The following is a 26,059-nucleotide window of genomic DNA, read 5'->3' as shown; positions in this document are numbered from 1 at the left end:
TCCAGGTTAATGCGCTGGGCGGGGGAACACCACCCCTTGTCTCCGCAGCTCTTGGAGGAGGTCCAGAATGGAGTCTAGCTCCACGCTATACGCCTCCAGCTCCTTGCTCTTCCCCTGGGCCAGACGCCTCCAGCGCTCCACCTCTGATTGCTGCTCCGCCTCCGCCGCCTGCCGTGTCTGCCCGATCACCTGTGAGTTGGTGGGGGTCAGATAGGGCAGCCAAGGCTCAAACTATGTGTATACAGTTGGTGTTTGAATGAGTAAACAAAGTCACCTAATGTGAGCGCGTGACGGTAGAACTACACCAGGCGCGGCCTTGACGTAAGTGCACGCTTCCTCTTAAATACATGTAACTCCACTGTTGGGGCTACACCGGCACTTCTCTACTTTTGCACAAGGTTTTATTATTTTTATTTTTTTCCCTTCAACTGTGCGCAGCTACGTGAGCCTTTTCCTTAGAAACACAAAATAAAACTTCATAGAAATGTTTTTGTAACGAGTGCCATCAATTAAAATGAGCCTACATTGTACCAGAGCTGCTGTTGGATTTGCTTATTGATCAAGACCCGTTATAAATACAAAGACCAAACATGCATGTAATACATGTAATAGAAGTAATGCAATGCACTACAAACTGTCCCACTGACCAATTCCAACAATTAAATTTGTAGCTCACATTTCAATTAAGTCATTTATGGCAGACTAAACTTTTTTTTTTTAATACCTTTTTTAACTGGAAAACTGCAAGACTGTTTAACTTAAAAGTGTATGCAGAGATCATAGGACATTGTGAGACAGTTCAAACAAGATCAACACATTATGTCGGTTTTAAACAAGTAATAAGCAGAAATCACTCAGCTTGTTTTATATTTTTCACACAATAAGTAATAAAAACATTGGTGGTATTTCAGAAAAACTGTAAAAAAAAAAAAAAGATTCAAATCACTGTTTTTCCAATATTCCTCTCCTCCAGGTAGCCGGTAAAAAAACACGTCCGGTGTTGTTCTAACATAAGTTTTGTGTCCCCCAGGTATAAAACCCACACACCCACTTATCTCTGGCCTCTAGGAATCTTCAGGAATTCACAGAACCATAGCTGAGAACACGTTTGGCCGAAAGGAAAAAGGGCAGAATGGAGGTCTACACCGAGGCAAACAGGTCCACCCTGGGGTGCAGCCACCAGTGTGCAGGGGGGGCAACAGTCTGCCACAATGTTTGTCAGCAAAGCAAAACATGGCAGGGCACATGTGTCCCAGGCATTTGTCACATGCTTTGCCCTGATAAAGAGCAACAGGTGCCTGAAGGCACAGTAGCCTGTAGCGTAGCATGCAGGGATGTTGTGACTTCCCCCAGCTCCATAGCGAGAGGGCTCTTCTGGGAAGATTTCGAGCCATCAAATGCTTCCATGCTAGCTTGTCCCAGGGAGATTCACTGCCCTCATGGTCCACAAACATGCTGTTTGAGGCCTGATTGGCCATGCCATTTTTGCTCTGATATTCTGTCTCCCTCATCTCTCTGGGGGAGATATTTAGGGGAGGCGGGAGTGGCCTTCTCATGTAGCATAGGTTTAATGTGCTCCATCTCAGCCCTTAGGGTGTCTATATCCTGGCTACCGCTTCCCTGGTTAGTCTGCAGGAGTGGGAATGCTCCCATACACCTGATGGTGGAAGACACTCCTGCAATGCCAGGCCGTCTTCTTAGATGACCGAGCCCCAAGCACCCAGCCTGACTGCTAAAGGCGACTTAATGGGAGACAGAAACGGTTTCTATTTTAACTATAGTATAAAGCAAAGTAACAGAAACTTATTGCCTACAATGGCACCTCTTCAATGAAACTGGGAATTAAATACCTTTAAGTCATAGAAAGGGACACTGGCTGTTTTTGCTGGCAGGGAACAGTCTCGCAGAATGCAAGAAGATTAATAGGCTGGAGATAGGTCGGCGTGTTGTTAAATAACCCGGGCGGACACAGAACACTCTGGTTACTGTACTGCCAGTAACACCCATTTGTCTTTGAAAATCCCTTTGGCTGAACTGCTGTTGTACCTGCTGCAGCTTGCTCTCCCTCTGCTGGTGTCTGAGCTCCATGTCGTGGATCTTGGCCTCAAGGCTGCGGAGGTGCTTGAGCTCAGGGCTGTGAGCCTCTCTGGCCTGCCTGAGCTCTTCCTGCAGCTTGGTCAGCTGGGGGGAAAAAAGATGTAAATATATATCCATGTTGTCTATCTTCAATCATTTCCATAGCAAATAAATGTTATCAAAACAAATACGGAATTTTTTACTCTGTCAATATGTAAGATACATTTTAGACCAGATAGTAAGCCACACTGTTCAGTGCACAAAGTATAATGCTTTGCTGTCCTGTCGATTTGGTAAGGAGTCCCCTTCACTAGAACTAAGAAACTCAAGACTCTAGTCTAGACTGCACCCAACTTCAGTTGGTTCTATGCATCTGGGCAGATGGCCAAACACAGATGAAACCAATTTCCTTAAGCTACCCAAGAAGAATGCTGAATCGGGGGGGCAGTTTGACCATTTTAAAGTGTTTGGGTTTCAGCACTTGCCGGTCCATCTACTGTACTATTCTCAAATTCAGTAAGGTCTGATGCTTGTCTATGGAAATTGGACAGCTGACTAATTAGGAGGGTTGCCCATGTAGTGTAGCTAAAACCTACCTGATCCTGTAGACTATTTTCTCGTGTTGTGGACAGTGCCAGAGCATCTTTGGCTCCCTGCAGCTCTATCAGCTGCTCTTGCAAATGCTGCACCATGACCTACAGGTGGAGAAGACATGGAGTTGAGTGCACCAGTTAAGGGGGGGGTTGAACCTAGTTCCCATCACCAGAAAGTAGATCAGATCACCTGCTGAGTGCTGAGCTGATTGGTGAGTTCAGCCTCTCTGCAGGAGGAGCGCTGCTGGGCGTGGTCCAGCTCCCTCAGGTGCTTCTCCCTCAGGGAGGACATCTGCTCAGCAGAGCTCTGCTTCAGCCTAGGAGAACGATAAAGGGGGAAAGGGAGGGAGGAACGCCTTGAAGTAACGATGCAACTTTTCTCATGCAATCTTTTGCAATAAGGCAAACCACTAAATGACTAAGAAATAACAGCGTGTAATGTTTAGGAGTAAATACATCACTGATTTGCTTCTCCAATGTGAACCATTCAGACCTCTGAGGTCATCTAGGACCGATCTACTAATAACTAAGCAGCATTTAATTACTCGGCTGCGAATCATTGGAACAAACGTCCAGAATGTGTATTTCCTGAGTTTAAAATGTTCGCTTCATACAAGTTAGAGTTAGGTAGAAACTAACGAAAACAAATGGATCTAAAATAAAAACACTGTTTTTATTTGTTTTGACCGGCGACACGGGAACAGAAACGCGCAGTGTAATTAAACTGCTTTGCGTGCCGCGTTTCTGCCGACATTTCCAAGCATTATCAAGAGCTCTTCATACATCTCTCTTCTCTTAAAGAGCCAAGTGTGTGTATAAATCAATTCTACACAGAACTGCAAGGAAATAACAAAGCATTTAGTGTATGGTCAGGGCCATACATTTTCAGTTTGCATTCACTTTTCATTACGTTGTTTTATCCACAGCATCAGGCGATAAGTACGCTTTTCTTTGGTCAATTAGACACCACGTCATGTTTTTCCTACCTGGACAACTCCTCCTGAGCTCGGGCGGTCGCGGCCTCCAGCGCCTCCCTCTCCTGGTCTCTCTGCTCCCGCTGCTTCTCCCTCTGGAGCTCCAGTTGCTCCAGTTGGCCCCGCAGAGCCTCGTTCTCCTCCAGCACCTCGGTGATGTGGCTTCCTGCGAAGGCGTCGGGCTGGTATGGCTTGTCGTACTGCGCTGCGGGAAACGCCTCCTCCGGCCCATCAGCGGTTGGAGGTGTGGCGGGCCGACGCCTGGCGTGGGCCGGACGGGCTGCATCTCGAGACATGTTCCTCCGCTCCCTCTGCAGTCGCTCCACGGTGCGACTCAGCTCCTGAGCGGCGCGCCTCTTGCTCGCCAGCTCCTGGGAGAGCCGCTCGATGCGGGCCTCGAACGCGGCCTCTGTCTGGAGCTGGTGCCGGGACGGGCTGCGGCCAGCTCGCTCCGGCTCTGATTGCTGCTCCTGCCGGGTTTTTTGTAACTTTAAGCCCACAGTTCTTTATGTTTAGAAAAAAAATAATGTACAATCACTTCCTATATACGCACTCTGCACATCACACAAACAACCATGTTTGTGTGATGTGCAGAGTGCGTATTATCATAGGAAGTGATTACATATGTTTATGAGAAATGAGGAAAAAGCTGTAAAATCTAGCATTTTGGCTTGCGACAATAACAAAAAAAAAACCCTTGAGAAATCCCAAAGTGACTGATTACACAAATACACTGAGCTTTGGCCTCGTGTGCAAACCTTATCGGCGAGCTGCTGCTGGAGAGTGTCGATCCGATCCCGGAGGGCTTCCTCCGTCTTGCGGTGGGCCTCCTTCACCCGCTCCAGCTCAGCTGTCTCCACCCGTGACTCCCCTGGCTCAGACGGTGAGGAAGACCCTGCCGAAACCTCCGCCTGCTGCCGCTGGGCCAGCTGCTGCTCCAGGTCCGAGGTGTGTTGGTTGTAGCGGAGCTGCAACACAGAACACGCACTCCTTATAGGGCTGCGACGATGACCGCGGTCATGTGACGTCACCGCAAATTATATATGATATATATTTTTTTGTATTTCATTTGTTTGCTGGTGAAAGTTGCATGAGTGCACATGGTGTGTGATTTGAAATAACGCAGTAATCATTGTTTAGTTATCGTCACTGACTCTCTTCCCTCCTTTGTTCAAGGGCTTCCGGAGATACAAAACATTTCAGTTGCTTCGCACGTCACTTGAGTGTGTCCGATTATTCTTATGAATTATTTCTCAGGCTGTACCAGACTCAGAATTTTGTCAGTCGAATGGGATTGTTTAATTGCTGTACTTGCTTGTTCACCACGGTAAGAAGAGAATCGTACTGCCACAGCCCTAACGCCTTACTGAATGAATCTCTAGCTCAAGATGAGCTGTGTTCTTCTTCGGGATGAGAGTTATGGTATGCAAGGTATGCAAGATGTAAGTTTGTATCACAGAAGGCCTGTATCCTCCCATGTGTTGAATTAGATTAGGTGTGCAGGGAGAACACGTCTAAAATATGGGATAGAATTTTAATATCTACAGTACATTTTCATTCTCTAGCTCTTAAGAAGTGCTCCTTCATCGTTGTAAACATCAGCCTCAAGGAATAACAGATCCAGACCTACCAACCTTGGGGAAATATCTTGAGTACCACAATAAGGTAACAGGGAGTGTCTGTGGCGTTTGAGTTACTGTAGCTAAATTACTCCATCAGTTATTCACACCATAGCAATCTTGTGACGAGGCCGATCACATTGTATGCGAGCTACTATGGCTAACTATATACAGTATACAAATGTATCTTATTAGGATATACCCCTTGAAATGCATCATCTCATAAAGTTACCGAAGATGTTTACCAACTACAGATGCACCGATTGCAATTTTCTTGGCGGATTCCTATTTCTAATTTTATTTTATTATTTGACCTGCAGATTCCAATTTATTCACTATGGAACAATAATAGAACATGAAACTGTCCAACAAATAAAATAAATGGCCAGATCTTCTCGCTCTCATTCACGTTTTATATGTTAACATTACGGTCACATTTTTGTGATTTAGTATAACTCTTCCACTTCCCATTTTACCTCACAATGCAGCGTTACACCTCGGTGGATAATAAAGTACTGCTCAGTGCGCTGCGCTCAGGGGATGTTGAGTGAGAGGAGTGGGAGGGAGGGGAGGGGTTACAGAACCACAGGTCGTGGCATCTGGTCCGAGCCGAGGGTTATAGTTTGAATACCCAATAAATGTACGGTACTGGTTGATTTCTGTCATAAAATTCGAATAGCTTCTGCTGGCATTTCGTACCTGCTTATTTTGATTAAGAATTGTGTAGTTGGTACACAAAAACGTGTGCAAGTTACAATAGCAGGTCTGCAGATCTTTTTATATTGATGTAGGAAGGGGAGCAGGTGAGAGTAGCCAAGGATTTATTTTATGGAAATCTTTGTTGTTTTATTACAAATATTAGCAAATAGCTCTGATAGTATCAGCTTTGCCGTACCGTTTTGGATTTTCCTTATTCAAAAAACAAGTCAGTGTCCGAATAAATAACAGGCGTTCGGCTGTTCATGGAGCTTGGGATTGTGGAGCACGCTCCTTGTGGACTGAACCGTCTTTGTGCTGTTGCATTTTTGCATTATGAATTTGAAGGTTCAATGCTACGTCATATTGCTCCGTTCTCAGAACAGTTATGCTCATTGGTGGTTTTCACTGAAACCATTGGAAACAGCAACTCTGATATTTGTCATTTCATGTTTGCTGCTACGCCCTCTGCAAACATGCACAGTTTGATGTGCAGGTTGTGGTAGAGAGTCCTACCTTGACGCCCTGGAACTGCTGCTCCAGTGCCCGCAGGTTGCGCTTTGCCTCCTCGGCCTGGCCCTCAAGCTCCGCCTCCAGACGCTTTACCTTGCGCTCCAGGAGGGCGGTGACATGGCTCGGTGAGGAGGTCTGGGCGGCGGCGGCGGCGGCGTGGATCAGAGCGGGAAGGGAGTTGGGGTGTCGACGCCGCAGTACGTCTTCCAGCTCCTTCACCTGGTGCGCAGAAGTTCCATTTTACAAGCTGGTGGTGAACAAAGCCATTTGTTGTGCGTGCTCGCTTTGAGCGTTATTGCGATGTCGTACCTGGCGCTCCAGGTCCTGGATCCTCTTGGCGTCTCCGGCCCTCTCCTTGGCCTTGCCCTGCGGCTGGCTGCCTCTCTTTCTTACTTCCATTTGGAGTTTCTCCAGCTAAGGAGGAAGAAAACCTGTCATGTTCTGCAAACAGTGTCAGCTGTACAGTGTCTAGTTGACAGAGGTGGTCCTTTTGTGCTTCAAGCCATGATACGAACTTTAACTACCCCTCTGGTTAAAATAGGGCTGGGCAAATAATACGATACTACGATTATTTTGTTTCAGCTTCTAAATCAACTTGAAAATTTCAATATCGATACTTGATTTGGACGTTATACAACCATTTCCTGCACAAATTACATACCACAATTGTCCTAAATACATTGTAATGATTTCTGTGTTAGACAGCATTCATTCTGTGCAACGTTTTTTTAATGAACGTCAAATAAGTCGCAATTCTCATCATGTATAAAATGTCAATATATCGATATTGAATCAGATCGTGACTCTTGGTATCGGAATGGAATTGTTAGATCCTGCCCAGTTCCCAGCCCTTTAATATAAGGAGAGACCTGATGTGCTGTGGGTGGCAGCTGGTCTCACCAGCCGGAAGCCCTTTAAGAATTTTGCTGCGTCTCTGCGGCGGCAGATGCTGCGATTCATCGACTACCCACAGACCGTGTCTACAGAGTGATTGAGAAAACATATGTTCACTCAATCACAGGCAAGTTCAGAAACACTTACAGTTGTTATTCATTACATTTTGATGCTGCTGTTGTCTGTTTTCATTTGATGCAAGGATTTTTTTTTTTTTTTTTTTTACATTAAAAAAAAAAAAAAAAAAAAAAAAAGACCATACTTATACTTACAAGTACTTACTTTTTTATGTATTAGTTAACTCAATTTGAAAAGGCTGAAGGGCCATTGCTTTAACAAATATAAAATAAGGCAAAATGAAATACCCTTAACAAAACATATATTAGCGTAATTGACAGCAGGGTCAGGAGATCATTTTAAGGTGGCGATATGTTTTAATTTTTTTTCCAAAACCTCAAAATGCAGACAATATTAGAGGGGACATATTAAGAAAAAGTCACTTTTTCAGTGCTTGTGAACATACATTTGGGTCTCTGATGGGCCTACTAGCACACAAACTGTAAAATAAGACAACCCAGTCAGATTTTGTGGGCCCCCTACTTCAGAAAACATGTAATTTAACAAGCCATTCAGATTCACCTCCCCTTCCTATGTCACGTGGGGCTCATTAGAATTAGAACCGCCCCCCCCCCATCTGAGTAACTCCACCCAGGGCTTGAGAAATACCCAGCGCTGGACCCACTCGCATTATGTCGAAGCTAAGAGCTAAGCATGGGAACTGCTCTGCTGTGGACTGCGCAGACCAGCGCAAATCTTTTAAAAGTAAGAGGAATCCACAGCAACTGTCCGTGACAAAACTGCAAACGAGTGAAATGTAAGTATTAGGGCTGTACCTAAACCAAATTCTGTCAGTCGAATCGGATTCGGCCGTTCAATGCGAGTATTCGGAGGGGTGGGGGGCAGGGTTCTTCCTATAGGAGCGATAGCCGGCCGCATAGAGTGCCAACCCCGTGGGGGAGCAGAGCGGGAGCGATCGGGGCGCATTTTGCGCACCTGTCTCCCTCTCTGACGGCGATGCGCACGCTAGCGATGTACGCTCCAGCGATTGGGTCCCCGCAATCAGCGCTCCAAAACAGTGTGTTTTTGTTTTAGATGTAGATTATTTTACATCTCCTTCTGGGCACTTTCTCCGTGACTCTCGCCCCGATCGCCCCCTCTCCATCCGTAACGACGAGAAAGTAAAGCAGTGTTAATTCAACTCTTAATTTGCCTTCGTTTTTTCTCTTAAAATAAAAAAAAAACAAAAAATGACAAGAGTACCGTTAAAGTACCGGATCGATAAGCAGTATCGGTAAGAGTAGTAGTACCGTTAAAATCTTAACGACAGCCATCCCTACTTGTGCCCCGTTCCCCGGTGCCCTGTAACCACACTGTTTTTAGTGCCCACATTCGTGTCTGGACGTGGACGATCCACAAATAAAAATATTTGATTCCCCTTATTTATAATCCCTCGTTGAAATGTTAGCCCTGTGCATTTTGTAAGCTTCTGTTTTATCCTGTTATTGTGATGCACACTGACTGGGGAAAAAAACAAAAACAAACGACTGCTCAACTTGAAGAACCTCATTAGACCGATGGGTTTCCGACTGATGATTTCACTCGTCCACTTTCCAGGGGGGCATGTTAGAATACGTTATCTGAGTGGTATTTTCAGCCAAAAAACTTCAAAGACATGTTTTGGGAACCTTAGAGACCGATATTAACTTGTCGGGACCTTTAAAGATCTAAAGACGCGAGCTATCATCAGGAAAATGCTCAGCGGTAATATAAAACGTGTGCCGACTAGTAAACGGACTAAGACTCCATTTGAGAACCAGTTTTTGCCCTTTAACTGTCTTAGTTGACTTTCTTTCCCTGTCTATACCTGGCGGCCTACACATTTCTTTCAAAAGCGCTTGAGAAGGAATTCAAGAAGTTGAATTATCTCAATTGTCAATTGCAGTCCATCTCACCTGCTCCTTGAGCTGCTCCGTCTCGGCCGTGGCCGCCCGCAGCCGGGTGGCGTCTCGGTCCAGCAGCTGCTGGTTCTCTGCATACCAGTGGAGCTTTTTCTGCAGCGCCGCCACCTCCTCCCGGTGCCGCTCCTCCTGGACACGCAGCTCAAAGCTCCTGTCATCTGGCACCCACACACATAAAAAAAGGTTACGTGTCTGACACTTTGACAGAAGCTCGCCACATCACATGTGGCATTGTTGAATCAACTGGAAATCTGTGATGTTGAAAACCAATAAAGCTGTTATGGAACCATGCAACACATTATCTGGTGTAAAGTCAACGTCGTTTGGTTTGGACATCTAGAATATGAGATTTATTCATTATTTCATGCAACATTTGACACGTCGCGTACGGTCGCCACAAACGGGATTTTATTTCTCTGGCCCGGTCGGACTGTCCAGAAGCCTGCACTATGAACGAAGCTGAGAGCACCAGACGTATCTCACAAGATGAGAAACCTTTTAGTGGGGCAAGGGGCAAGGGGTCAGCCGATTATAAAACTCTCCTAGACAAAACTCTGTCTGGTCATATGAGGTTAACACCAGGGCAGGACTGACCGAAATCATAAAATCTTGAACACTTCCGCCAGGACATTTCCACAGTACATTGCAGGTTTTAGAATACAACTGTGAGGAATTACATCACCCATTAATTGATATAACAATAATATGCAATTATTTTTACTCAAACAGATGAAAGTCCGAAAAACGCTACGACATCAGATGGAGCTTTTATGGAGCTGTAGGTCAAATGTGTTTTTTTTCCCCAGGACCTCTACTGCCATCAGGTGGTGGGATAAGAGGCCCTTACGCCCCCTTTGTTCATTGATAAATGTGTCAGTGTTTTACCCAAATCGAGTGTTGCATGTTGACATGATTTCTGCTGTTATTGAAACAGGCATGAATTTGTTATATCATGTAGTCCATAATCAATGTTTGTGTGGATTTATCACAAATATCCTGTTATAGTGTGTATGCGTGTCGGGATGTTTGTTTTATTATCATTTTATATTTTTCCAAACAAGACTGTGAAAAGTTCATGAGTTCAAAACAATATATGTTTTGAGTCACAAATTTTTGGGAATTATATTATATATTAGGAAGCTATTTTGCTTACTGTTTCATATTCACAGAGCATTAAATTCAAGGGTTTCTAAACCCATTTGTATTAATATTCAATGAATCTGCCGATTTTCTTTATTATTATCAGCAAATATTCGCCTTGTTGACTGCCATCGGCCTATCTGCAAATAAGATGACGTTCACAGATGGCAGTGGCCAATGTTTATCCAGTGTTTCTCACACAAAGCCTTCTCTCGTCCCGCGCGCACAAGGAGCCACTTTCACTTTTGTAGCGCTGAGTAAGTAACGATAACATGCTTAGTAATGATACCATGCTTAGTAATGATACCATGCTTAGTAATGGTACCATGCTTAGTAATGATACCATGCTTAGTAATGATAACATGCTTAGTAATGATACCATGCTTAGTAATGATAACATGCTTAGTAATGATACCATGCTTAGTAATGATACCATGCTTAGTAATGATACCATGCTTAGTAATGATACCATGCTTAGTAATGATACCATGCTTAGTAATGATAACATGCTTAGTAATGATAACATGCTTAGTAATGATACCATGCTTAGTAATGATACCATGCTTAGTAATGATACCATGCTTAGTAATGATACCATGCTTAGTAATGATACCATGCTTAGTAATGATACCATGCTTAGTAATGATAACATGCTTAGTAATGATACCATGCTTAGTAATGATACCATGCTTAGTAATGATACCATGCTTAGTAATGATAACATGCTTAGTAATGATAACATGCTTAGTAATGATAACATGCTTAGTAATGATACCATGCTTAGTAATGATACCATGCTTAGTAATGATAACATGCTTAGTTATGATACCATGCTTAGTAATGATACCATGCTTAGTAATGATACCATGCTTAGTAATGATACCATGCTTAGTAATGATAACATGCTTAGTAATGATACCATGCTTAGTAATGATACCATGCTTAGTAATGATAACATGCTTAGTAATGATACCATGCTTAGTAATGATACCATGCTTAGTAATGATACCATGCTTAGTAATGATACCATGCTTAGTAATGATAACATGCTTAGTAATGATAACATGCTTAGTAATGATACCATGCTTAGTAATGATACCATGCTTAGTAATGATACCATGCTTAGTAATGATAACATGCTTAGTAATGATACCATGCTTAGTAATGATACCATGCTTAGTAATGATACCATGCTTAGTAATGATACCATGCTTAGTAATGATACCATGCTTAGTAATGATACCATGCTTAGTAATGATACCATGCTTAGTAATGATAACATGCTTAGTAATGATACCATGCTTAGTAATGATACCATGCTTAGTAATGATACCATGCTTAGTAATGATAACATGCTTAGTAATGATACCATGCTTAGTAATGATAACATGCTTAGTAATGATACCATGCTTAGTAATGATAACATGCTTAGTAATGATACCATGCTTAGTAATGATACCATGCTTAGTAATGATAACATGCTTAGTAATGATAACATGCTTAGTAATGATAACATGCTTAGTAATGATACCATGCTTAGTAATGATACCATGCTTAGTAATGATACCATGCTTAGTAATGATACCATGCTTAGTAATGATAACATGCTTAGTAATGATACCATGCTTAGTAATGATACCATGCTTAGTAATGATACCATGCTTAGTAATGATACCATGCTTAGTAATGATAACATGCTTAGTAATGATAACATGCTTAGTAATGATACCATGCTTAGTAATGATACCATGCTTAGTAATGATACCATGCTTAGTAATGATACCATGCTTAGTAATGATAACATGCTTAGTAATGATAACATGCTTAGTAATGATACCATGCTTAGTAATGATACCATGCTTAGTAATGATACCATGCTTAGTAATGATACCATGCTTAGTAATGATAACATGCTTAGTAATGATACCATGCTTAGTAATGATACCATGCTTAGTAATGATACCATGCTTAGTAATGATAACATGCTTAGTAATGATACCATGCTTAGTAATGATAACATGCTTAGTAATGATAACATGCTTAGTAATGATACCATGCTTAGTAATGATACCATGCTTAGTAATGATAACATGCTTAGTAATGATAACATGCTTAGTAATGATACCATGCTTAGTAATGATACCATGCTTAGTAATGATAACATGCTTAGTTATGATACCATGCTTAGTAATGATACCATGCTTAGTAATGATACCATGCTTAGTAATGATACCATGCTTAGTAATGATACCATGCTTAGTAATGATACCATGCTTAGTAATGATACCATGCTTAGTAATGATACCATGCTTAGTAATGATACCATGCTTAGTAATGATACCATGCTTAGTAATGATAACATGCTTAGTAATGATACCATGCTTAGTAATGATACCATGCTTAGTAATGATAACATGCTTAGTAATGATAACATGCTTAGTAATGATAACATGCTTAGTAATGATAACATGCTTAGTAATGATACCATGCTTAGTAATGATACCATGCTTAGTAATGATACCATGCTTAGTAATGATAACATGCTTAGTAATGATACCATGCTTAGTAATGATAACATGCTTAGTAATGATACCATGCTTAGTAATGATACCATGCTTAGTAATGATAACATGCTTAGTAATGATAACATGCTTAGTAATGATACCATGCTTAGTAATGATAACATGCTTAGTAATGATACCATGCTTAGTAATGATAACATGCTTAGTTAGTAGTTTCGCGCTTATACGCGAAAAATCAACTAAATGTTTTTATTTCGGTTTTATTTTTATATAAAAAAATAATAATAAAAAAAGCAAGATAATGGAAAGGGGGGCGGCGGTGGGCCAGTAATGAAATCCGTGTACGCCTGAACACCGCGTAACACCGGTAACCACGGCAACCGTAATGTCCTCCAATGAAAGCCAATGAGGGCTCACAACCTGTCTCCTTGTTAAACTGACACAGGCGCCATGTGCCCAACTGCTGATTGGCGCCGTTGCTATGGTAACACACCGAGGGTAGGGGTGAGCAGCGGGCAGAGGGGTAAGTGGGGAACACAAGGGGGTGGGCCAGGAGGGCTGTGAGAAAATGGCTGCATTTTCCTCAATTCTCACTCAATTTGGACAAATGGTACATTAAACTGTTTATTTACTTCTCGGATGAATGATTAAATTAATAAAATAACAATAACAAATCATTTTTTATGAATTATTGCTTTTATGTATTATTTATTGTTTTTCTATAATAGTAACAATATGGTTATAATGATAATAATAAGAATGTATATACATTTATTAGGGGTGTCACAATTCCAATTCAAAATAAGTCGAAATGAGTGTTTGATTTCGAACTTCTAAATCACAAGCAGGTTCATGATTCTCCCCGTAGCTTATGTGGGTAATATTGTCTGACATAGACAACATTACCCAATATCACCCGCCCCTATTGAGTCGGTCAAGACAAAATAAATGTGAGCTAGCCAGCTATCGTAACGTTATCTGAAAATAAACTGCATCCTGTATCGCTGAAGCAGAGCTTTTCCAGCTGAGCTGTGTGTGGGCGGGTGGGGGTCACTGAAAAGAGGTGGCTCTCATGGCTTACAAGCATTTCTTTTTTATCTATTAAATTGTATGAAATATTTTCTTTTTATTTATTCCACTACAAAAAAAAAAAAAAAAACAAAAAACATTATTTATAATGAATTTGTGACTGGACTCAAAAGTTACTTATTGAGAAACAAGTGGTATGTGTGTCTTTACAAATCAAGACTCGTCTAACAATGGCATAGCCGTCCGTGCCGAAAACAAAAGACGTGTTTGAATCGAAACCTTAAACTCGAAAGTCAAATCGAATCATGGTTTTGGTGAATCAACGCGCTCCGTACATTTATTGATGTGGGTGGTTGTTAAAAGAGCCTTTGGCTTGGATGGAGGTTCTTTTTGGGTGGATGTGCTTGGTGACTGACAGGCATGGACACGAGGAGGAGGAGGAGGGGCCAGGTGGGCTGTCAGGAAGAGGCTGGTACTTCCTCAGCTCCTCATTTGACACCTTAGTGAGTCTGATTGGCAGGGAGTTTATCGCTTATATTTCCTCGCTGCGTCCCAAGCGGTTCAGCGCTCACCTGAGGTGGCAGCGAGCTGGGATTTGACCAAGTCTCTCTTTTTCTTCAGCAGCTGAAGGTCTACGTCCAAGGCCTGGTTCTCCTGCCTCAGCCTCCGGGCCTCCTCCGACAGCTTCTCCTCGTTCGTCTGCACACATGCCAACAAACTAAAAACAAAGACCAATATGTAGAAATCCCCATGGAACAATACCATTTTCTACAATCGATATGGATTCCATGTGCTCAACCTTTAATTTGGACCACAGACACTCCGTTTGTTGTGAAAGAGCGGTATCAGCCCATCGCTCGTTGGGAAGGAGTCCAAGCGCACCACCCACCTGCATATCGTCGATTTGCGCCAACAACTCTGAGATGTGACGAGTATGATCCATGGGGCAAATATTTCCCACTGCCCCCGAGGCCTTCCTTAACTGCTCCCTGGGAAACACGACAGAACAGTTTGTGGACTGAAACCTAAACCTCGGGCGTCAACACAGAGACGATGTGTGTGTGAACCCACTTGGCTCCGGCCAGCTCGTTGAGCAGCCGCTGGTTCTCTGAAAACATGGCTTCCACTGTGGCTTTACTCCGCGCCTGCTGGATCTTCATCTCTTGATACAGCTTCTCGTTCTCCTAGAAAAGCAACTTTGTTTGAACTCTCGCTTTTGTTGCGGCGACGGCAAAAGCGAGAGACACCCCAGCCCTGAATATTCGAATTGAACAGCTGAATCCGATCCCACTGACAAAATTCGAGTCGGGTACGGCCCCGCCCCACTTCAGACCGACCTGGTTGTAGCCCTTGATGAGGGTCTCCTGCTCTTGCACTTCCTTCTCGATGGCCTGGAGTCTCTCCTGCGTGACGGGGTCCTCCGCCTCGCCCCATCTCCTCCTCCGCCCGGCTTCCTCTGCACTCTTACACGGGAGGTTTGGCTTCAAACTTCAAAACTCTTTCACATTTTTGGGTGAAATGCCCCCTGGTTCAGGGGTTTCTTTTCAATTTCGTCTCTGTATCGCTATGGTAACAAGCCACCTGGTTTGGAGACTGAATAGGTCCTCAACAACAAAAAAAGTAAAAATAAATGCTCCGAGGACATTAAGTAAACCCGATGTTGTGTGTGTGTGTGTGTGTGTGTGTGTGTGTGTGTGTGTGTGTGTGTGTGTGTGTGTGTGTGTGTGTGTGTGTGTGTGTGTGTGTGTGTGTGTGTGTGTGTGTGTGTGTGTGTGTGTACACTGGGAATATAATACCTTTCTCTGCAGGATGACGTTCTCCTGTTTGAGCACAATGAGCTCCTCTCGGTGCTGCATCTTTAACTCATCCAGTCTGAGCTGGAAGTCTCTCAGCTCGACCCTCAGCCGCTCTTCCTCTGCGCGCCTCTCCTCGTCAGCACACCTCTCCTCCATTAAAGTCTCCTTCTGTTTGCAGGTTACACATTATCTACATCTCCCTGCCAACTGCAGCTGCTTTCCTCTGACAGAGGAGATATAATCTATCGTTAGCTTTCAGTCTATTGACATCTCGTCACCTATTTGCTAAAAGTACAAATCTACAAGTCTAAATACTGTAAATCAAAAAGCAGACTGTATAGAGATTACATTAAGAAGAATTCTTACCTTTTTCTCCGCGAGATGCAGTTGATTTGCTCTATGACCTTTGACCTCCCAGGGAGCCATGACAACCTGCTGACCGCCGCCGTCGACCTGATGCTGGAGGAAGGCGGCAAACGACTGGACCGAGGCAATCAGGTCACTGCTCACCCTTGGGTACGGTTCTGGGAATTCAAGTCAGTATGGATGACTAAATCCACAAAGTGAAAGACGGGAAGGCAAGTTCTATAATACTGATGATCTAAGCATAACCGACCACGGGGCCAAGTATTTTAAATGGCAATTTTGTACAGGGTTTCCTCTAGCTTGAAGGAAATCTTTCCACAACGCACAAATAAAAAAAATAAAAAAAAACAGCTGCGTCAGTTTAAACTTGACAGAGAGTTCCCAGAGAAGAAAGTTGACATTTTATAAACATATTAAATATGGTGTTATCCGATAATATATAAATATTTGTTCTAAAATGAATTAATTTGTTTGTCGACGAGAAGGAGGTGGAAGAAGAAGAAGGGTGAGATGAGGTGAGGGAACGCAGCGGGCGCTTACTCTCCATGCTGTTCTGTGTGGGGACGGGGTCGCACTGCACGGCTCGATGGGTTGCAGCCGGCGGTTTGGACGGCGTTCGGGGCGTTTTCACTCCTGGGAACCTGGAGGCCATCGCAGCTCGACCCTCAACCTTTCGACCTCGCGCAGCAGCCGAGTTGCCCCTTCTCGCAGAAGACGTTGCGGCGCTCCAGAGGATGGGACGGCTCTAAGGGCAGTAAAGAACACACACACACACACACACACACACACAAATAACAAATGTGTTAGTTAAAAAAAAAAAAAAAAAGTCATCATCCAACTGTCAAGCCGCTCCTCTGACCTTCTGCTGCTGCTGAGCGCTGCTGCTCTGCGCGGAGGGGTCGGGCGGTGGGGTTTCCTGATCCCGCATAAGCCTCTCCACCTCCTCTCTGATCCTCCCTGGTTTCTGCTCGCGAGAAGAAACATCCGGGAAGGGGGGAGAGGAAGACCTTCTGGGCTCCCACGGTCCACTGGCAACATCCGGCTTCGCATCGGAGAACTTCGTCTCCAGGAGTCTCGGGTCGCTGCGACGGGAACGCCAAAGTCACAAACGACAAAATGAGGACGGGATAGAAGCCCTCCAACCAAAAACCTCCTGTTTGTTCCAGTGCCGCGCATGTAGAGAGGAGAAGGATGTTGTGTTCTGACCTGACGGGCTGGAGGTCAAAGCCCCTGACGTAGCTCCCAGACTCTGGGCGAATGGGCTTCATCAGCTCCTCTGCGGTGGGCAGCTCTGAATCCATACACATTAATGCACATTACAGCTAGTCCAGTGATGAAGTGACCTTTAGATCTATGGAAGGAATCCTGAAATGTTTTCAATCCATGCCAATATATTGTGATCTTTTAACATCAAGAATACATGATATAATCTATTATATGTTAAATATATTATTAAATCATATTTTGTTGAGGGGAAAGATATGGTTATGTGCTTCATAATATATAAAAAGTGTCACTAACTGGTATATACTGTAATGTATAATGTTTACTGCATTGCAAATATGTTAATCATGTTCATCATAATAATATGCTGGACTCATGATATTAGTACGACAAACCAAAATGACAATATATTTGATCTCCTTGCATGGAAAAATATATTTTCAGTCCAAGAGGGACTTTTAAAGTCTTCTGCACATTTAAAGCAATCCAAAGAAAAAAAATAAATAAATTCTAATATTTAATGATGGGTTTGGCCAACTTACCTGACCCTCCGGTGGAGACTGGTTGGTGCGTTCCTGGGTAATGCTCCAGTGGGGAGCGGGGAGGCGAGGGTCCACCACTCCTCTCTTCTTTCCACTCTTCCATCCCACCAATGGAGTGGCTGATCTCCCTGTAGGCCCCGTGGAGAGCCTCCACATCGCTGCAGCCGCTCTGCCCATAGGACTGGGCTGCGCTGGGCTGTCCTTCGCCCATGTTGTCCCCCGAGCCTGGCAGGTCCTGCGCACCGTCCTGGCCGGGAGCCGGCAGTCCGCTGGTGGAGTCCCAGGAATCGTGGAGAGAAACTGAGAAAAAAGTCAGTCAAGTCCAAGGGCCAAAAGAAGTGCTCCGCATGAACATTTACTCAGACGTGGTCTGAAGCTAATGGGTGTTTAGACATGACCTTTACCTTTCTCCAGCATGGAAGACATTCCTCGCTTCTGAAAAACGAAAGATAATGGAAATTTGGGAAACTGGCAACCGACCTGTTAATTAACCATCTAATTCAAGATTAGAGAAATTAAACAAATGATCTTCAGTCTACAGTGACTAGTGCAAATGCAATTAAGACATAATATATTCATAACCTGATAGCTATTATTTGAGATGAACTATCTGAATTCCCCTATTATTACTTAATTACATATTCCATATTAACAGAATTTTACACCTATGTGAGCAATGCTACAATAATTATAACCTGAATTTGAGCGTTTCCATCATTTGGGTCGAGTCAAATTAACTGTATATCAAATTCTTTATGTTCCAATGTTCACACAAATCCAATAAATCTTTCTTCACAAGATGGACGTGTATTACTACACTATTAAAGGCTGACACTATGATAGTGACGTATCTTGGATATAACATTTTCCACTCTGGCAGATTGGGCAGGGGGGTTTCATAAAAGGTTGTGGCTAACGTTGAGTTTTTAACTTTTAATTTGTTTTTTTAAGATGTTTTTTCGAGTTAAATATGGAAGTGAACAGGCTGGGGACTACAGTTTACCCTTCTTTTACACGTCTTTTCTGTTTGCCATGATCGCATAGACTGCAGCCGTGCTAAACTGCTCCATCTCTGAATGTAATATTATTTTATTTTATATCAAACCTCGTTCTGCCTCTCGTCTAATTAGAAAACAGCTTTCTGTGATAGTGACAGTTTCTGTTGGCACATGTCGGTTCAAGGATTTATTGATGGAGAACTTGCATGTAATGTATTTCAAAACTTGAGCACTGTCACGTAATTCATTATGAAGAGCTGTGTGTGTGTGTGTGTGTGTGTGTGTGTGTGTGTGTGTGTGTGTGTGTGTGTGTGTGTGTGTGTGTGTGTGTGTGTGTGTGTGTGTGTGTGTGTGTGTGTGTGTGTGTGTGTGTGTGTCTCTTCTTCTTTGGCATCCACTGACCGGAGTAAAAATGTTCTCGTATCCATTTGTAACGTTGCACAAAAGGGGGAGAGTTATGACGTCACAAAGACATGACGCTGTGAGGGGAATTCCCAAAATATGTTGAACCTGCAGGGTTCATTGTGGCATTGCGAAATGAAATTCAAAGCCTTTTCAAGCACAGTTTTTTCCCATTTTCAAGGATTTTAAGCAAAACAAATAATACATTTTCAATGTGATCTTTATTAATTAAACAGAATATAATCTTGGTTTCATTGTCTGTATTCCATTTCCTGGCATAATCTTTGTCGTAAAAGCGATTCTTGAAAATGTTTTAATACGTTACGATTTGAATAACAAAACCAGGGGGAACATCACAGGGAGGACACGGCAGGACACTAACCTTCTCTGGAGGCTCCTTCTCGCTCTCCTCATCATCTTCAAAATTCACACTGTAGTTCGGGGAATCTGCGTATGCAGAAAATAGAGAATTCAATGTTGAAACATGTTAGAGAGAGAGAGAGAGAGAGAGAGAGAGAGAGAGAGAGAGATAGAGGAGGTGGTGAATTTGACAGGGCTTTGTTGCTTTTACCTGGAGAGACCTTTCCAGTCTGTGCAGCTCCACTGTGGCTTTGATTTTCCTCCGCCTGCTCCTCTGCTTCCTTTGGTCTCCTGGAGAAAGTAAACCCTTCTTCATTAGGTTGCAGTGGCAGCAAAATCCTCCCATTTTCAAATGCACAGAAGACGACACAGAGTAGACACAAATAGACAGAGAGACACTTTATTCATCCCTGAAGGGAAACTGCAGTGTAGTTTAAAAAAATAGGCAATAATAATACTAATAATAATAAAGAAATGGAAAAATTAAAATTTAATAAAATACAATAAAATACAATAAAAAACGAAAATGGCAATATATGGAATTTGTGGAAATATACAATAAAACGGTTAACCATACACAATAAAACAGTGTTTTTCATACATAGATTTATTTGTGGCGGCTCTATCTCTGTGAATAGCCCCTTCTCTCCGTGCACACTCTGAATCAAAACATGATCATGTGCAGGGATGTTTTATGAGTAGCCCGGGATCTAGAATAGCCCGATGTAAAACTTTTTTTTTTTTTTTTTTTTTTTAGAAAAAGAATAATAAAAAAATTGCCCGAATCTATTCATCTGTTATTCCGATCATACATTAAAGCCCTGGAAAATAATATGATATCGTTGATCAAAAAAAAGTATGTTTTGGGTCCTCTGTGTGTCCTCTGAGGGAGACAGGGACGTCTCTCCATGCCTAATGGAGACATTGGAGCCGCTCCTCTAAATAAAGCAAATAAAAACATTGCGTTTTTATTTTACATGTATTTTATTTTAATCAATTTCCTTATTGAACAAAACAAATGAAGCACAATGCGTAACGGGGACACTCTCAGCCACTCTCTTGCACCCCCCCTCCACCGTCAGCTACCACCACAAATAGAATCTAATTCTGTGGGAAACACCCATAAATTATGGCAATATACACTGATAAACAAAATATAGAACCAAAAAAAGACCAAGGAAAACAAGAGCAAAACAAGAACAATAGCGTTTCACTTTCAGCCCAAGGGGTTTGAAACCCTAATAGATAACAATCCGGAAAAATGTGGTCATATACCATAACAAATTGAATAAGTGCAGTGAACCAGAAAGCTGAACCTCAGATGATAGAAAAAAAAATGTTAAACCCATAGAAAAATAAACCTAAATTAAACAGTAACTGAATGGCAAAAACAAACCACAAAAAAATGGGCAGTAAGCATACGCCACTGTATCAACAAACTCACTGTCGTACCTGAGGCTCTCGTCTGCGGTGAGGCTCATTTCCCTGTTCAGCTTGGAGTAGTCCAGCGTGGAGGACGCCCCCGCCTGCATCTGCTCAAAGAACCTGGCCTTCTCCATCTCCTCCTCCAGAGTCTCCGAGCCTGGACCCGGCGTGTGCAGAGATGGTCCCGATGCCAGCACCGAGTCTGAGCGCACACACACACACACACACGATCATGAGTCTTCCATTCCAATTTGTTATCAAAACACAGGCTGAGGAGGATTCCTTCTTTCCTAACATGTGGTTGTGCATGTACAGTATGTGACTTCTTCTTTGGCTTCAACTGAGAGCAGCTTCTTCTTCTTCTTCTTGTGTTTTAACAGCGGCACACACTTCAGCAGAACGAACGCATTCCCAGGTAGGCAGTACGTGCATCGACACAGAGATGACAGCATGCGAGGCGTCCCGGCTCTCAGCTCACCCTCTGGCTCCAGGCTGTCTCTGCCGAGGACACCCGGTCCCGGCGCGCCGCCGCCTCGCTGCTCCTCGTCCTCCTCTTGGATCGCCCCGGACCTCCGCAAGGACTTCCGGAACATCCTACCAGATGACCCTGACGTTCCTGGGAAGAAGCGGCATATTTTTTTTTAGAAGACGGCTGAGGTGTGTTGGGTGTGGTGGGAAGGGTGGAAAGACAACACCGACAACCGGGGTCTCGAAGTGAGATAGAAAAATGATGGTGTCAGAGTGTCAACCGACTAAGAGTTTGTCAAGGACACAAAGAAGAAGCCTGTCCGATTCCTGAATGAAATTAGGTTTTTTTGGAGTCGATTTTTGTTTATGCCTAATAAACATGCAGCTGAATCATTGCCCATCTTAAAAAGAAAAAAGGAAAAAAAAAACCTTTCTAAAGGAAAAAGGAAAAAACAATTCTAAAGATTCTCCATAGTGAACCTTTCACAGTACCTCATCAAAAGGCTGGTAACGAGTGCACCTCTCTGGACAACAGGATCGATTAAAAGCAGTGGGATGGGCAGCAGTTTGTTTGCGAATGAGCCGTGAATTAAAAAGCCCCGATGGGAGAAATGTGATACTGAGCTGCTCTTCAGAAACGTTTCTTTTCAAAGAAACAAAAGAAGGGGAGAAAAAAAAAAAAAGAAAGTTTGTTCAAAACATCCCCTGGGCTAAGCCCGTAGCCATAACAACAGCGAGGTTAAGGTAGAGTATGATTCATCGAGTCCGAATGGCGGTGCTCACGGAAATGTGTGAAAACCAACTAAAGCGCGCGCAGGCTTTCAGGTAAAAGAAAGAAACGGATCATTCTGTCGTCAGGGGCCCGACACGAATCTAATCTATCTAATCTATTTGGGGGTTCTCTGGCTTAAATTCTAAGTTACCATCTTCACTGCTGCCCTGGGAATCACTATCGGTGTCGTTGCGGCGGCTATGGAGGCTCCCCAGACTAACAGAACACGGGCCGTCGGGTGAAAGCCTACGGCTCCCGGCCTCTGGATCAGCAGGCCTGTCCGGAGGTTTGCTGCGAGGCGTGGCGACGGGCTTACGGGGGGTCTCCGAAACGACGGCTGACAGAGGGCGAGAAACAAGCAGGCAGCGTCAAGGCAAGGAAGCGTGGAGCTGGTCTTCTAAGTAACAAGGAGGTAAAGGTCATCAATGCAGCGGTGGGTGGGAGACGTGTTCCCGCAACAACCATACGGAGAGTTACACAATGTGGATTATTCCATGTCCATGTGGTTGATGCAGAATAACACTATCCTTCGGTCAACTGAACTACATGGTGATTCAACAGACCAGAGGAGGAAATCAGAAAAACTATTTCAGATATTTCAGATTGCATAGGATATGGATTTCTTTCCCATTACTTATGCCAGAAATATGTGTCACTAGAAAATGAATTTGAATCATTTATATTTGAATTTGAATTGCTTTACTTCAATAATTGCATAAAAAAAATGAATTTCAATCAAATCATCTGAATTTGTATTGTTTAACTTGAATAATTGCATTGGAAAACTGAATCTGAAAAGCATCATTTGAAATAGAATTTATTATTTTGGAATTGAATTCCAATAAACTTGAAACTTGAATGTGATATTGTGGAATTAAATTCATTTTCTCTGAAACTGTATTTGATCATGACCGAAAATTCATTAAGTTCTCACAATTCAATACATTTTTATTTATTTATTTATTTTTTACAATTGTATTTTTTAGAAAGGTTAAAAATACGGAATACCTACGGGAAAATTAAAAAAAATGTGAGGACTTATTGCTACGACAGAACTCCACAATCGTTTACGTTACATTTACCACAGAGCAACCATGATTAACACTTCTATTAACAATACAAACGCGATAACAATGACAAAGGTTCAATTCAAGAAGAAGTGCGTTAAACCATTGTGAGATCGGAAGTTGTTGGAAAGGTATCATGGTTAATGGAACGAGTAGTTCCTTCACTTTTAAAATAATTCTGTACACAGTCTTATACCCTTGCCCCCCCCCCACCTCCCCATTTTAATATATATATTTTTTGCTCCAAATCAAATGTTTTATGTTCACGATTCATCAAATAGTTTCAGAGCTAATAAATTCAATTTCATAATATTACATTCAGTTTCAAGTTCATTGGAATTCAGTTCCAAATTAATAAATTCAATTTCAAATGTTGCTATACAGATTCCGATTTTTAATGCAATTATCCAAGTTGAGCAATTCAAATTCAAATATAAATGAGTCAAATTCAGTTTCTAGTGACACATTTCTGGCCATCATTCCTCCTCGGACAGATCGTATAATGCCAAAGCATGACCAAGATATTATTGCATTCGTACTGGTAACACAAGGGTCAAAGACACGGGCGTAGGGGCACTAGTGGGAGGACATGGTGCTCATAGTTCTGTTAATTGAGGGCAAATACCATGATGGCCTGGGCTTCTTCCTGACGCGCTATCACCATCCTTTTTGACTTTTAGAAATCTACTTTTGGCCGCCTTTTCTGCTTGGGGAAAGACGGAAGAAAAAAGGACAACGTTTCAAGGTTTTAGCGACACAATGCAGCCGGAAAGTGCAGCAACGTGAGAAAGCATTTGGCGCCCGTTTGGTTTTCTGCGTTGAACTTAACATTTTCAACATTTTCATCGTGTATTTAGTTGGAATATTTGGGGATTAAAGTGGTTAGAATGCTATCATGGCAGGGTGCTAATCCTCTCTCTTGCCTTCATTATAGCAGGAGAGGGGAGGATTCTGGGTTGGAGACGGGCTACATGAACATTATATTAAGAGCCTCCTTGAGGCGTAATGGCTCGAGTTGAATAAAACAAAGAGAAAACGAGAGAGAAACAAAGAGTTATAATGTCCCAACCTCAGAATAATGTTCTGGAGTATAGTGTGGAACACCTTTGTCATTTATGCCTGATTTTTAGTACAGAAATCAGTTGAAGAGAAAGCCAGCAAATATTTTTTTTTATATTATATCTTTACATATCAATACCTGATTACTACTCAAACACGGTCGGGTCACATATGACGTAATCTAGTCTCATAAGGATTGGTCGACTGTCCTCAAGAGCTGGAATTCAAATTTGGTTGAATTTGACAACCTTACTTTTTAAACCAGATGTGGGGCCAACAGATGTGACCAAATTGAATGTGTAACCTCATGGGCTCAAATACTTCTCTGGGTTTAGGTCAAGATTAGAAAAGGACATGGGCGGTATGAAGCATCCACCAAGCCCTGCCACATGCATGCAGGCAGAAAAAAGAAAGACCAAAAATGTCCTACGGCTCCCTCTGTTGGGTGAGTGATCGCAATGCATCAACAGCAACCGCTTCATATCCCACTGAATTGCCTAGCTAACAAACCGATGACCTCTATCCAGCTATTCTCAGTTTTGGCAAAGTCCAAAAAGACATGCATACATCTGATCAGATGATGTCTCTTCACACATTATTACCTCCAACGCTGTCATCGTCGTCGTCATCATCATCGTCGTCCTGCCATCGCAGCGCAGAGCTTCTAACATCTGCCTTCTTAGCTGGTTTCTGGATTCCAGCTTTACCTAGACTATCCAGAACACTGGACTTCTTACCGGTGCCACCAAAATCCACAGAGTCATCTGAAACAGACTGACGTATGTGGACACTGGTCAGACTAAGACATTTGGATAGGGCATTTATTTTCTGCAAACATTGCACAGACAGCTGCTTTTTCTGTCGTCTGGCACCATTAAGATTATGCGATGCATGACATTTCCGTTGACGATTATTTGTCATACACATATTTTTTTTGGTTCATTTTATTTCGCTCTAATAGTGTCGTAAATTAAATCTTGTCACAATACGTCGTAACGTCTACCTATTGCTGGGGAGTCATGGCATGACATACAATTGAGGCAGACGGTTAATTTCCCTCAACCCAACAGCTGAAAACTGAGAAATTCACATTATTTTGGTCATTTATTATGACATGACTAATGTTGGTTTCAAAATCACCATGATATTTGGATGCATTTGATTGTGGAATCTAAAGATTTTACAACAGATAACAATCTGCTCAAAGGCGGATTACGGGATAACTGTGACAGCCATAGCTCCAATGATCATGTAGAAGGAACACCTCGAGGGACCTAGTGAAGCGATATTCTCTACATTTTCGAACAAAGTAGAGTAATTACTGGACATGTAGGTTGCCATTCCATTGAGGTGAGTCATCTAGCCCACACACATTTCTAACCTTACCTCCTTCAAGAACAGCTCAAACTTTTCATCAAGCTCCTCTTTGGTCATTCGGTAAGACATAGTTATATATATATAACTATATATATATATATATATATATATATATATATATATATATAG

The 26,059-nt window shown here is 42.6% G+C and overlaps 1 protein-coding gene across 1 annotated transcript; it reads right to left on the bottom strand.

Moving 5' to 3' along the window:
• Position 1: 1 nt before the first annotated feature.
• Positions 2 to 25,999, bottom strand: cep162 (centrosomal protein 162; the record flags this gene model as incomplete). Its single annotated transcript, XM_080004812.1, has 27 exons — positions 2 to 189; positions 2,047 to 2,181; positions 2,673 to 2,771; positions 2,860 to 2,986; positions 3,656 to 4,113; positions 4,402 to 4,611; positions 6,475 to 6,690; positions 6,781 to 6,885; positions 9,378 to 9,541; positions 14,647 to 14,773; positions 14,964 to 15,063; positions 15,146 to 15,258; positions 15,412 to 15,537; positions 15,871 to 16,038; positions 16,237 to 16,394; positions 16,777 to 16,906; positions 17,096 to 17,318; positions 17,443 to 17,527; positions 18,003 to 18,302; positions 18,407 to 18,434; positions 19,785 to 19,849; positions 19,974 to 20,053; positions 21,215 to 21,389; positions 21,666 to 21,803; positions 22,579 to 22,764; positions 25,156 to 25,327; positions 25,940 to 25,999. The coding sequence occupies 27 exons, from the start codon at positions 25,997 to 25,999 to the stop codon at positions 7 to 9; spliced, it is 4,131 nt and encodes a 1,376-aa protein (XP_079860938.1). The 3' UTR covers positions 2 to 6.
• Positions 26,000 to 26,059: the final 60 nt, after the last annotated feature.

This window comes from Zeus faber (genome assembly GCF_960531495.2).
Source record: "Zeus faber genome assembly, chromosome: 8".
NCBI lineage: Eukaryota > Metazoa > Chordata > Actinopteri > Zeiformes > Zeidae > Zeus > Zeus faber.
The sequence above is the reverse complement of the archived record's forward strand: the minus strand, read 5'-3'. Positions and strand labels throughout refer to the sequence as shown.